This window comes from Mycteria americana, chromosome Z (assembly GCF_035582795.1).
Source record: "Mycteria americana isolate JAX WOST 10 ecotype Jacksonville Zoo and Gardens chromosome Z, USCA_MyAme_1.0, whole genome shotgun sequence".
NCBI classification, from domain to species: domain Eukaryota; kingdom Metazoa; phylum Chordata; class Aves; order Ciconiiformes; family Ciconiidae; genus Mycteria; species Mycteria americana.
The window spans coordinates 24,141,231-24,156,316 of NC_134396.1; the positions used below are offsets into that span (position 1 = coordinate 24,141,231).

Genomic DNA, 15,086 nt, shown 5'->3' on the forward strand with positions numbered 1-15,086 from the left:
TAGCTTTGGATTACGCTGTGGTTATAACATAATTACACTTGTTACAACTGTTTCCTGAACATAAGTTTATACGTTTATACAGAGTATTCCTGAACGATAACCTAGCCATGCCTATCAAATCTACCTACTTATCTACGTTTTGAGAAAGGATTATATTATGTTTATTCCTGTCTTTAGAAAACATCTTTTTACATTTTTCCTTTCAGAATATGGGATGTTATTTTCCTGAAAAGAATCATCAAACAAAAGTAATCTGTATGTTTTGGCTTACCATCATTTAGGGCAATTAAAGACTTAATAAACTGGAAATTATTAAGCCATTAGGTTCTTTCAGGTTATCGTATGTTAAGACTTGCTTCTTTCTGAACACCCTTAGGTGGAAATGTTTTCATTACTATTGAAAACATGTTGAAATAATTTAAGAAAATCAAACGCAAACAGAAAAAACCCCACAAAAATGCTTTTATCATACAACTGCTAATTTTAATTTTTTCCCAAATCAGTAACTCATAACAATGTATTTTTATGTCAATTACACACGAAGTTTTAGATTAGCAGCAAATTCATATTAAAAAAACCTTTGTTTCACTATTAAAACACAGAACTGACACTTTTAGCAAAATACAGAAACCGTAATGCACACATGCCATTATTTTCATAACACTTGTGTACATTTGAGAGCACTGGGGACTTGGAGTGACTCAAACTAAAGTCTACAGTGCTCGTGTTTATCAAGTTTAAAATAGCAAATGAATAAGGAAATTGGCACTGCCTTGCTGTAGACAATGTATGTAAAGTTAATTTGCAAAAGGTTTCTCCCTCTACATAGAAAATAGTATTACTATGTGTAACTCTACTAGGTTCAACACGCATATCCGTCCTGCACTTAAAGAAGTTCCAAATACATAAGATGTAAACAGGAAGCCAAATACTATCTTTTCTTTTCCCATCTGGCCTGCAAAGAAATCTATGATACTGTATTATTATACAAGAAGATGCAAATTTGTCACATCAAGCCCTTGACAAAAGTCAATAAAGGCATGGATAAAGATTTTCCCTATGCAATTATAATTAAATAATCAAATAATTAAATAATTTCACTACGCAATTATTTCCCTCTGACAATATATCTGACAATTCAGTTTTTAAATTTTATCACTGCTTTTTATTTTCTCCTATGAGACATTTAATACAGTGTACCATGGATCAAAGATAAAGCAGAACTATGAACCAAAGAAAGATACTGCATTCATTTGCTACAAGTGGGTGAATTTCTCTCTAGGAACTCACTTCTAGAAAGGCAAGAGTTTGCAAGGAGAAGGGTGATTTCGCTATTGTTATTTGAATGCTGTTCCGGAAATACCAACTCTGTCTTTGACTCTACCATAAAAAGCTCCGACATGTCATCAGACAATTCATGCGGCCAAACTTTTCACAGGTCCCAGTCCTGTTTCTCATTTTCAGAACAGTTACTTGAGACATAAGGATCCAATCTGAAAAATTGTTAGTGTGTACCAATCCAAACTACATCAATGGGAAAAACAATGCAAATATATAAAGTTTAGTCGTGTTAAGGCTGGGGGTGACAGGGAAGAGTAATCAAATCTCTAAGTCCCAATTTTCACCAGAAGAGGTGTAGATTTGAGGCTAATATCTGTGTGTCAATTACCCACTTGTAAAACAAGGAAGGTAACAGCAGCTCAGCTTAGAGGATTTACTGTCAAAAGGAGTTTATTATTTGAAATACTCCAATACTGTACTGAAAACTATTAAAAGGTTCAAGAAGAAATTTCTATTTCTTCATTCACAGTAGGATTTGAAATGAGGTACTAATGATGCTCACTGACTGGGAAGAAGCTATTTCTGAAACTTCTCTCACTTGGTTAACATTTACCATCTTACACAGTGAAGCCAGCATTTTGAAGGAAAGATGAAGAGAACAGTAATAAGAAAGTGTAGTGTATTTTGTCTTATCATTTTCATATTGAATCTAGCTGCTATTTCTCATAATGAGACTCTAACATATGTTTCAGTGCTCTTTGCTCACGGTTGTTAATTGGCTGAACTTAGCAATTCAATTTTCTGCAAACAACACTGCCTTTCTAAACAGTTTTGTATGTTTTAACAGGTAAGTTAATGTGAAGGCAAAAAGAAAGGTATTAATGTTACAATCTAATCATTCTGTCACATTCCGATAGCCCACTGGTAGTTTCACATACTGCTCTTGAAGAACATGCCTTCTAATCATCTATCATGAGAAAAAGAATCTGAAGAGAAAAAAAATGTTTCTTTTATGACTTATCAAAGGTAGTGAAAGATTAGTCCCTATTCTCTAGAACACTACATGGTGGCTTAAAGATTCAGGTTGTAAATATTTCCATTGATGTATAAATCACATAATTTGTTATGTACGTGCTAACTACAACAGACATTTTCACATCAGGCACAGTACTTACTACATATGGGCTTAATTTTCATAGGCAATAAGCATCCTGTTTTTCAACTGAATACAGTGGAAGCTTCAGGTATTCAGTATTCCAGTAAATTTTCAAATTCAGTGTTCAACTTCCCTGTTAGGATACAATCTCAGATCTCAGTAATCTCTCAGACCCTCACTGACTCCTAGAACTTCAAGGAGGAAAGACAGGAAATCTCCCCTGATTTTTGTAAGGAAAGACAGGGGGACCAAGCTTTCTTCCAACTTGGGACTCTCCTGTGATCCACTTCTCAGAATTATATATAATCATTATAAAATCAAATATATCATTATAAAAACAAATCTAATCTGTGGATCTATTGATAAATACAAACCTAGTGTACTCCCCCAGATCACTGATGCTCCCTCCTTGCCCCCCTTAACTTCAGCCAATCTTTTAGCATAATTTTTATTCACTTCCATGGGGTCTCGTGCTTAACTTCAGGTTATCTGTGTAATGACTGTAAGTTATACTTTTATTTCCTATGAACCAGCTCTTTTATTGCTGCCATCTCCATGTGGAAAATGTCCAGACAGCCCCCTTTCGAGATCTGTATTTAACATAGACCATAGCTGATAAAACTGAAACTGTTAAGACACAGTTAAACAGAAAAGCTGAAGTTAGCCCAGTTCCTTAAAATGTGTGCACTCCTTTTTTCCTTAGTTATAGTACATGTAGGTCTATATAGCTACATGTGTATATATGTGAGGGGAAAGGAAGAAAGACTGAGACAAAGCACTTGTTACCAAACCTTTGTACTTTGTAACTGGAAAAGAAACCCCAAAAACCCACATTAGTGTCCCTTCTGTCATTTCTGTCATTAATTACTGTCATTTCTTTAAAACATTAATAAGCAACAGTAATAATAAGCTTGGAACTCAGAATTTCTTTTAAAAGGAAATACACAACAGCCAACTAACTCATGATCTATGAAGCTGTAAACTCACCTCTCAAATAACTTTCAAAATATTAAAAACAGGACATATTTTGTGTGTGTTTTTGTTTGATAAAGAGAATTTAATTTGCATCTGCTTTTGTTTTGGGTTTGTTTTTTGTTTTATTTTGTTGTTTGTGGGTTGTTTTTTTTTTTTAAAAAACAGCCTTGAGCTAAGAAATTAATATAAGGTCTGAAATCACATACAAGGAAGGAGTGATATTCACTGACCTATGCTTTTACTGCTTTGTCCATAACATTCAAACTATGATAAGAGACCAGAAAATCTGTGCAGTGTTTCCTCAAAAGGTTGTTTAAAAATGGCATTATAAATGTTAGGACTAAGTAGTTCAATTATCTCCTGATTTTTTTTGTTAATAATTGATTTTAATGTATAATTTGGGTCACTGCACATATTAGAAGATTTATTAATACTAATTTTGTCAGCTTTAATGTCAAGTTATGGTTTTCAGGTAAAGGATCTATACTTAGGTACAGGATCTAGTCTTACGAAATAAAGTGCCTTATGGCTTTTTAACATTTGTAGGCTGCAGACACATAAAACATCTTACAAATTTTCATTTGTTTACTTTATTTCCAAAAGAACTGATGTTTAGATATGAATAGCAACATTCTTATAGTTATACCCTCCCCGGCGTACCTCACAGGGCCTCTATACACTCGAGCTGTCTTACCAAATATTTAAAAAATACACTCTCACCTTCAAACAGTTACGTAGTTTCATTAAGGTTGGTCATCCATGTATGTGGAGCAGAGTATTTTGAAGCATACTTTACTAGGCTCTAAAAGTCTTAGTAGTATTCCAAATATAAATATTTTAATATTCTAACAGTCATACCAGTCCTGCCTGTCCTCTTGAAAAAGGCAGATTAAACTGTTAAAAAGTTCCCTAGTAAGATTAAACCGCTCATACTAATTGATCTTAGCTTCACCTAAAACAGATATAAAGCCTAGCTTTGATCAAAAGAGCCAGAATTATTTTGTTACATTTTAATTAACATTTTACATAGGTAAATGTAATAATGTTAATTTTACACTTAGATAGATATGTAAATGTACAGTTTACCTTGGTTAGATAAAAAGCTGGGCTAAGTTTTAGATAATGTTTTAGACAGACTACTTAAATGCAGTAGTTTAACACTGTAAAAAATTATTTCTAACCTAACTGTGTACATCCATGGCATGCAGGTAATATGCTGGGAAAAATAAAATTTTTTACACACTGTACATGTTTTTTGGAGCTGCTAGGAAACATTTTAGTCACTACCATTAGAATACAGACAAATGTCAGTATACACTTAAATATCAGTCTTTTCTCAATATTGACTATTACTAACCAATTTTATCACCAGAAATTCTACTAGCTCCACCTCAAACACATCATCATCATGGAATAAATTGATTCAGTGTGAGGGTTTTACAGAACAGTCATGATTTAATGTGGGTCTACTGCTCAGAATAGCACAGATTGCTTTCTGAAAAAAAAAAAAAAAAAAAAACCACCAACAAAAAACTTTATAGCCAAAGGAGAACTTCAATCCAAGCAGGCATGCGTACATAAATTGTGACTTAGAACTGAAGTACTGTAACATTTCCATTACAGCACCATAAAACCACATTATAATAATTAGCACTCTTAGTGCTCTCTGGTCTAAAGGTCACGTGCAGATAAGGGGTAAAAACTGCAAACAAGATGAGCACAGGAGCCTACAAATTTTTTGCAAGTCTTTCAGGAAAACAAGCTAGATTTCAATTCAAGGACCACAGTGTCACACCTCATACAAAACCCAAGTAATTTCCCAGAAAATCTTATCTACCTTAAAAATTCCATGAACAACTCCTAGTTTTTACAGATTATCTGGGATCTTAAACAATACTGTGAAACTGTGTGTAAGCTGTACATAATAAAAAATGCTAAAACATTCTCTACCAAGAAAAGGTGAAATGCACTTTCAAAAACACTATCAGATTAAACCTTTTGAACTAGAAGAAGGAAATTCATCTTTGATTAGGAATTCCAAGGTCTCTATCAGAAACCAAAGGACTTATTTTACAGACATTCAGATTTCAAGTGCTTATAACAAAAATTAAAATAATTTACCTGAAATTCTGGTATGGTAGACTTTGTGACACCTTTCCTCTTCTTTGTGATTGCTTTTTTAGATACCGATTTTTTCCCTTGTAAGATTAAAAGAGAAAACCTTCATAATGCTGTTTGTTGTACTTCATTAATAAAACCAAATTACATACAGACTTCAAAGTTAAACTATAACTAACAGATGGCTGACAGTAAGTCACAAAAACATGATGGATCAGAACTAGACTCAGCAAAAGCAAACATTAAACTACAAGTATCGGGGGGGGGGGGGGGGCAAAAAGAAAAAAAAAAGGGGGCGGGGGAAAAAAAAAAGAACAAACCCACTACAATGCCCATAATATACCACCTAAAAATTTAAGTCATAAAAGAAACATTCACACCACTGTTCTTGAAGGAGTCAAATCCAGAACTTATGCCACAAACTTAAAAAATATAGCATCTTACCTGCAAGATTTGTTCTCTGACACTGTAAAGTGAACCACACATTAGGGTCTGAGACCTCTGTATCTTACAGTAAAAAATACCCTCAAAGCACAAGCAATATCTAGAAATCCCCAAATGAACATCCTGAAGTTACCAATGAAATCAGATTACTGATTTGTTTTTCCTGGCCGTGGCAAAACCTAACATTTTAGAAGAAAGCAAATGCCTTCCTATAATGCCCTTCACACCCAACTGTGCTACATAAGAACATGGATGTAACTAAAAACCTCCTTGAAGGTAAGGCAAGTGCTTTACTGCCTATAGTACCAGGGTTCACAAGTCACATACATTTCTCAAATCAAGTAGTTATGTCACCAAGCCATATATGCAAGATAATGGGGTTTCTGACAGAGTTATTTCTACGTTCACGTAGTAAATTGAAACGAGCCCGCTTTTGACATGTTCATTCACATTAAAACCATCACTCTAAGATTACTGCTGTGGTCACATTCATGAGTCCTAAACAAGAATTAAAAACCTTAAAAAAAAAATTAAAACAACCCACAACATACAAAGCATGTGGAACTTGTTGTCAAATAGAATCATTACAGGCACTTGGTAATAACACAAACACAAGCAGATTTGATATTTATATTAATTAAAATATTGGCAGGAATTGCATTTTATTTTTTCCTAATATATGCTTGCTTGTGTGTGCAAATCCGTACGTACACATACATACACCTATTCATAGATGCCTAGGCATCTCTATTTTCAGCTTATTACACTATCCTATTTTCAGTTTATTATACTGTGTGTTTTCTGAACATCTTACCTGAATCTGAAATAAAACACACTTAAGAGAAAGGGCACAGGGCTCGAAGGATCTAGATTTGAAACTCCACATAAAATCAAACCATATAAAAATCACTAAATCAACCTAGATTTGAAACTCCACATACTGAACACATAACAAAATTTAAAGAGCCCTCAACTACCAAAACCAAACACTCACAGATTTCACATTACAGAACAAATCATAAAAGAGAAGCATGTTTATTAGAATAATGACCCAAATGTTTTGACAATGGGCAAAAAAAGTCAGCTTTTTCGTAATATATTTTAAGAATCCACCTGCATTGAAAACATAATTGCTACTACTGAGAACAGTGCTGTCCATTTAATGAACTAAAGCAGACATCTAATATAAGCTTTCTTGACAAACTGACTCAAAAAGAAGTCTGGTCATATGGTGGTTCCTTGTTATAGCCCTGTAAAAGAATGTTATCTGGCAAGAACACGAAGGGATAAAAACATGGGGCAGCTAGACTGTCTTGCTTCTTTACAAAGAAAGATTTGAATATGATTAAAATGAAAATTTTCATTTTGAGTATTTTCAACGTACTTTTCAGCAAATATTTACTTGAATATTTTCAACATCAGGTGCTATATGATGCAATGTACTTCAAAAAATAACAGAATTAATGGAAATATACTCTCTTTTCCCCAATATTTCCTTCTGAAAAGGGGGAAAGAAAGAAAATAAATATTTCTTCCTTTGCAGCAGCATCTGAAAAGCATGCAGTAGGGAAGATATGGGTAACAGAACAAAATTAAAAAAAACTGACTAGAAGCACAAGGAAAATAAGCCTTACCTTCTGTGTAAACTGAATCAAGGAAAAAAAGTCTTTGAAAATAGAGTATGCAATATGGGTTATCATAAAGCATGACTACTAGAATATATGTACCATAAGACTTACACAATTCCCAGGCTGACATCTGCCATGAACTAAGAATATATCTGTACAGAGCAGCACCACAGTCTCTTTCCCATTTTGTGACTATATATACCAGATGTCCTATCGTGCAGGCACACATCACATACCAAAAAATAAGAAAACACTACAGATATTTGCACAATAGGAGAGAATTAATATATTCAGCAAATGAACTTTGGCAAACTCATCTTCTACCTTAATAACATCCTTATAAAATACCAAATTGCAATTCAAAAGAAGTTATAGCAATAGTACTGATAATCTCTCTCTTTTAAAAAAAACTTATCTCTGGTTTTCCAAAAATAATATTTCTTGTATGCCAAGTTTTAAAAGAAAAATTTTCTTTAATAGCTTTTCAAGGAAAAAAACCAAAGACGATAAAGGAAAACTTCTGTTTAGTATTCCGAAGACAATGCAGCTGCACCTGTGTCCAGTTTCCAGATTGACTTTAGTACCTAAAAATATTCCAATTCACTTACCTTTAAGCAGAAAAATCTTTGGATGAAATTAACCAAGCATCAGATTTCCACAATAAAAATCTATCGAGATCTGCTAGTTTAGAGTCTCAGACCACAAGCTGACATGTTAAGCAAAACCAACAGCAATGGTAAGGGATGTCAGCCGCTACCTGCTACTGGCCCTGTCGCATGTAGTGTAACCACGCAAACACTTCAGCCATGGCACCACAGAACAGTCACTCAGCTTCAACTGCCAGGCTGAGGTGGGCATAGATTCTGTATGGGGGGTAAAACCACTAAGGGGTTGAACAGGCATTAACTGTGAGTAGCAACTTCTCAAACCACTCCACTGAGGTCTGCTAGAGCTCCTTTGCCCATAATCCTAGGTAAAGAGACTATTTAAAATGGCTTAAATTACTTACTTCAGCAGATGAAGTAATGTTTCTGACAGCAGCTAGACACATTTTGAATCACAGCACACCGTACCTTTCAGAGGATACTCATTGTACAAATATATTTAATTGCTGACTGAAAGCAATCAGAATTAGAAAAACACACCTAGGAAATAATGAAGAAAAATTAAATATTTCTAATAGGGAAGCTCATACGCATTATCTCTTCAGGTCACCTATTCCAATTCAACACACCCTGCTTGCTTCCCACCTCTTGGTCCCCAGCTTTTACTAGCTATAATTTATAAACCACTTAACAAGAGTTCTACCCATAGACAAAATAATAGAGTAATTTCAGTACAAAAATTCTTGGAGGGGGAAGGGGGAACAGTGGCTCAATAAACAGATTTCTGCCTTTAGAGGTCTTCAAGTCACAGCTGGCCTGATCTGGTATTTGTGACAGTCTTGCTTCAAACAAGGAATCAGACTAGGTGACCTCCAGATGTTCCTTCCAACCAGCTTTTCTATGGCTTTGTGACTCTTTAAAAGACTGCCTTGCACAGTATACATATATTAGTAACAAACACATAGGAATCAATAACTCAGGACTGCACTGCGCGGAAGGAAGCTAAATCAGACAATGCTTTTGTCCAATCAATTTCTTTCCACTTCTCCTGAATCATGTAAGAATGAGATGAGAGAAACACTCTCCATCAAACCAAATTAAGACTTTCACAAACTAAACCAAGAAGTCCAAAGAAAATAGCGATTTGAAATAGCTGAAGATGCCTTCTCCTTCAATAGCTGCAACTATATAAAAGCTGCTGTTAGGCCTACCATCTTGAGGCACTAACAGTGGACTCCCTATCCAGCAACAGCCACAACACTAAATTATTTTTTGTGGAGTAGAGAAATACTTACTTGCACAAGTATTTGAATAGTCTTTTATAAATACTAATAAATAAATATTGATTTATTCTTATTTCTGTTTCCGCTATAGGGCAATACTTATAATAAAGATTAAAGTTTTACTTCTTTTTGATATAAAGTTCAATTTCAAATATAATCAACACTTCTTTGGGGAAAAAAAAAAAAAAAAAAAAAAAAAGAGCTTTATCCCCTCTTGCCAGAATTATAAAATAACACTACTGAAAAAAAAGCTGGTTTGTATTCAAATATATACACATCAAAACTACATATTAAAAAAAAAATCTACTTTGCTGCAAATGGAACTGTTCTACAGCTAGGAAATGTCAGCCTATATTATTCCTGTGTAAACTTACATTTACCTACTAACATGATTTTACTGTGCCACACTTACTAATTATGTCTCCACACTGCCTTTTCCAGGATGCTCCATATCTCAGTTGGGTTTCAGTTCAGAGAGGAAGAGACTATGAGACATCTTACCCTGGATAGAAATGGGAACTATCATCTCTTTTCCCCTCCCATGCTGCAGGAGACTATCAGCTCTTTTTCTACCACCTCCAATACTGACAGAGAGCTAAGCTGTTTCTGAGATTAGGGAGGGGACAACTACAGACACCCAAGGCAAGAGCCCTTCCACGTTCAGTGGACGAATCAGGACTGCGCAACAAATAAAGAGTCCTTTTCATTCTCTACCAGAGAATAAAGGCAAAATACAGAATCACTTTATTCTTCAAGAAAACTACAACAAATCTTATCCTAAATTAAACTATAATTCAGTTATCTGTGGATATAAAACAAAACTCTTTATTGATTTGAGGTAATATTTCTCTCCAATAACATGCTACTGACCTATACATAGAGCTGGTAGCATCAGAGCCCAAAAGCTCAATTTGCACATTTCCTGACTTCACCTGCTGAAACAAACCACTTGGATATTAAATTGAAACAACACCACTGTCAAAATGCATACAATCTGCAGTAAAGGACAGTGCAGTTGTGTAGCATCTTAGCTATCATGCCATTGTTTTTTCTGAATGAAAACAAACTCCATCTTGCAGCAGGAATGCAGTAAAATACAGGTTTTCCACAGCAAACTTACTTGAGCAAGCCCTTACTCATCTGCCAAAAAGGCTGGAAACTGTATTAAGCAGAGACAAGTAACATTAACGTGGATACTGCCCTGTCCACCCAGACAGCATTTGGTGCCTGAAGGATGATGAGGATAGAAACCTGTATAGTGAGTATTAGTATAAGCCCATAACAGAGGTTAGTGAAGGCACTAAAGTGAATGTGAAACAAATGCTATTCTGAGAAAAGCTGATTTCAGAGTAAGTGAATGTCGTATTGGAAAGCACTGAAATATTTGTACTGTTTGAAATAGTGTATTCCAGTTTTCATGTATGACTTAGTCTCAGAGTAAAGCCAGTACTTTACATAAAAAAAAAAAACCCTAAAGCAGAATAAATGAGTAAAATAATTCAAAGGTGAACAATTTTTACACTACTGCTTTTTAATTTTTAATGCTAAATTAATGGTGATCACAATAGGTAGAGTGGAAGAAATATGACTTCCCTGAATTAGTACTGTTTTGAGTTATCATCTGTTCTAATCTCAAGTCCAAGAGATTGGATTATTTCATACTTTCGACTGAAAGTTAAGAGGTGTTTTTTATCAATTTTCCTTCTACATATTTATAATTGTCATCAAGTAATTTGTTAAACAAACTCATTGCTGAAAGTAAAAAACAAATCCAGATCTACAGATCTTTCACATTTATTCCTTTTAAATAACACCGCTGCTGGAACATTTCTGTTCTAAGATTCACTGGAAATCAACATTTTACTAGCCAACAGCCCCTTAGCCAGCTCTGAGAAAATTCTTAGGTGTTATTTAAGTTCAGTAGGTCTAGAAGATGTCTGGCTGCCACAGGTTTTCCTTTCAAGCCAAAACAAATTCCACAGATATTATCACTGAATAGATGTGCAGGCAATTAACAAGGTAACATAAAAACTAGGGCCTGGACACTAGTTATGAGCATCCAAAAACCCCACTAGGGAGACTGGGTGCAACTAAAACAGAAGCCATCCCAAGCTGGTCTTGCCATCTGAGGGTGAAGAAGGGGGATGAAATAGATAAATGATATTTCAGATCTCTTCTAATCCTATTTTAGAGGCATAGAAATGTAGACAAATAAAACACTAAGCCACAGAAATGCTCTTGACATTTGTAAACTACCTCAGCAAGGACAATACAACCCATTTATAAGTTATCATAACATAAATCATTTTGACTTGAAAACAGGAACATTTTTACAGATCTAGTAAAACTTTGTTATGAACTATGATAGTTGAGTCATTATGGCTCCTCCTTGAAGAACAAAAGTAACATCAATCCATGCTTCAAATTATGAAGTGACAACATAGAGCAATTGTTAATAAAAATTTATTTTAATAATCATTGTAACAAAAATGCAATTTTTATCGCATATGCAGCAGAGCCTTATTCCCCCAGATAGGGAAATGGATGTTTTTGACATCAAGCACTAACTCAGTAGTATTTGCCACAGTAAAATAAAGTTAAGTTAGCCCCCTCCAACTGCAAGAATTCCTGTTTTCTCATTACATTCTAGCAGCAACTCCACTGTTCTCAAATTGAAAAACTGGCCTGAATTTTCCTGTTCACAAATTTGTAAGACACATTTCATGGCTTTCAAAGATTTGGCAACTACTGAGTATGTCCTGTTCTCTCTTTATTCTCCTAATCTTCTATCTTGCTCCCAACAGCTCCTCTCTTAGAAAATATAACATGCAATAATCTGGAAAATGAAGCATTACGACAGACTTTTGAAGCTTCCACACCGACACAGCGTGTTTTTATATAGTCAAAACGGCAAAGCAGGTCTGAACAAGTGCATTAACAATGCTGATTTACAGAAAAATGTAAGTAAACCCAATAAAACCTCAGTGGTACATGTTTCTGAAGATACTGACATTGCAGCTTAATGCCTCGAGGACATTGTTACGACTTGGTAGAAGACCTCATTTAGTGTTTTCAACATGGCTACCAGGCTGTTCCAGATCTAGAGGCTAGACAACACTACAAAAAAGTTTTTACAGCTCTGAAGACAAAAGTGAAGATTGAACTCCCAAGGACAGTACACCAGACAATACAAAACTGCTGCCAGGCTGTTGAATTAATTTCTTCACATTCAAACAATGCTTGATTTCATACACAAAACATAATGGTACTCTAAAGAAATAAAACATACTGTGAAATAGACTTTAAGCAGGTGGACTGCTATGAATCTTTCAGAGCACAAGCACAGGGTATAGAAATTACAACAAGATTGTTCTAAAGGTGTGTGCTATATTGGTGTTTTCTACACCAATTGGAATAAAAGAGATTCAACTTACACTTCGTTCAACCCCTGCTTCAGGCACATCACAGTTATTTCAAGCAGCCTCTGGTCCCTCCTATTTTCTCAACCCTATGGATGTTCTCAATTTCATCCAATGACTGTTTCAAGCACCCTGTCACAGAATTCTCATGCTTTTGTACTGTGCCTTGCACTGCAATCTTTGTTGTACTCCACGATTTACTTCAGCATAGCTCTCTTAGTCCAGATCCAACAAGCCTATCACCATTGTCACAGTCTAATTCAAGGATTTATAGCCTAATTTATCTAACTCCAGTAATAAAATAACATTTAAAATGAATGTGTAGCATGCAAGTTGTTCCCTCTGATTCTGTCTTTCCATTATATTCACTACTACTCTGTCAATAATATTGACACAGAACACTGCCACAGTAATAACCATCACCTTGTTTCAAAGACACAGATTCAATAAAGTGGTTACACCTTCCTCTTCATAACTTGTAAGAAAACCTTATAGCTATGGCAATGCTCACAACACAGCTGTGTTCTCCAGTAAGTTTTGCTCACAATAGTTACGGGAAGTTTTCAGCTAAAAAAACTGCACAACCAGTCTATATTCATGAACAGTATCTTTTGGGTACCACTGCTACAGCAAGTCAGGAATGTGCAAGTCATCTCAATAGAAACATGAACTGTGACTCAAATTTACATTTAGCTGCCTTAAAGAACCAATAGTGGGAAAAAAAAATCACCTCATTAAAAAATAAGGAAAAGTACTCACTTTTACATTCCTGATGCTCTCTTCTACCTCCTGTACTTTTAAAGAACATTGTAAAGACTGATTATGGCTATTATCAGATTTAAATCAAGTGTTTTTGTGAATCCAGAACAAGTTTTACCAAATCTCTTTCTCTGTTCTACATTGTAAGGGTACCTTTAAACAGAAGATAAAATTTCAGAAGAGCTTTGAGAAATACTACTTAGCCTTAAACATTATGAAACATTACAAAACAATAAGGCATTAGCATGAATTCAATCCAATCCTATCCATTTCAGCCTAACAGCTACAGGACTAACGGACACTTAATAAGCATAGGAAGAAAAGCTCTTCCTCATAACACTGTAAATTTTAGGAACATTTTCTCCAGCGAGGTCAAAATCTGCAGTGAAGTAGTAGTCAGAGTAAGAAGGGAAATGCCTCAACATATTAAGAGATAAAGGACAAGAGAGTACCAAAAGAAATAGGACCCTTCATACCATGCCCAGGACAATGCCTGTCACCTCCAGATGCAAAAGAACGTTTTATGCCCTTCACCTGAATGGAAACAAACACGCCATGTGAGCATAACTTCAGCTGGACTATCAGATCCAGCAGATCAAGTAGTTAGAGACACGGGAAAAGTAAAAGTGGAGAAGAGGAATTTCCATCATTGCTCATTGAATAGACACATATGACATCTCCACGTGCAGTCAGGATTGCAAAACTGTGCAAACACCAATAGAATGCCTGACAGAAAACTCTGTTACTCTCTTCTGGATTTCCACCTGCACTGACACATCTCCTTCCTGTCTGAAACTGACAACGAAAGGGAGTAATACTATACTTGCAGTGTTCTCTGATGATGAAAATATGTATAATTAAAACCTAAGTTCAGATGATTAATGGCATCTGGTACTGGTCTACAGTTACAGATACATACGCTTAACAAAACCATACACTAATTATTTTCTATATTAAATTACCTCTGATAATGTTAAGCTCCTTATGACACAATGTGGAATTGGAAAAACAGAGGTACATGGCATTCTACTGCTGAATTTACTATTCAGTCATGTAAAACTGCAAATTAAAACTGAAAGAACTGTTTTAACTCCCATATTTTTAGTGGTATGGAACACTAGCTTGTTTTATAATAAGCTTCTGAAACATATCTGAAACTCATATTTTCTGAAACATATCAGATCAGCATTAGATAAGCCTCGGTATCAAGGTATTACAAAACCCAAACTTTTTTTATCATTTCAGAAAACAAAACAAACTTATTGCAAGAAATGGAGATCACATAATAGCTATACACATCAATATACGTAAAGTCACTGGGATAATGAAAAGCGAGGGATTCTGTTTTAGCATCCATGCACCATATGCGATTTACAAAAAGGAAACTGACTGAAGGGAAGTTCTCTTGATTCCAGTTT

At 35.0% G+C, this 15,086-nt stretch overlaps 1 protein-coding gene across 5 annotated transcripts in view; it reads right to left on the reverse strand.

Moving 5' to 3' along the window:
• The window catches only part of BRD10 (bromodomain containing 10), a 189,949-nt gene that overhangs the window by 30,507 nt on the left and 144,356 nt on the right, over positions 1–15,086 (reverse strand). For 4 of the 5 annotated variants that reach the window (XM_075488359.1, XM_075488362.1, XM_075488361.1 and 1 more), the window contains one exon: positions 5,534–5,610. The exons of the other annotated variant lie outside the window; for it this stretch is intronic. In XM_075488359.1, coding sequence (XP_075344474.1) covers positions 5,534–5,610 — 77 coding nt within the window. The remainder of the gene's footprint in view (positions 1–5,533; positions 5,611–15,086) is intronic. 5 annotated transcript variants of the gene reach the window in all.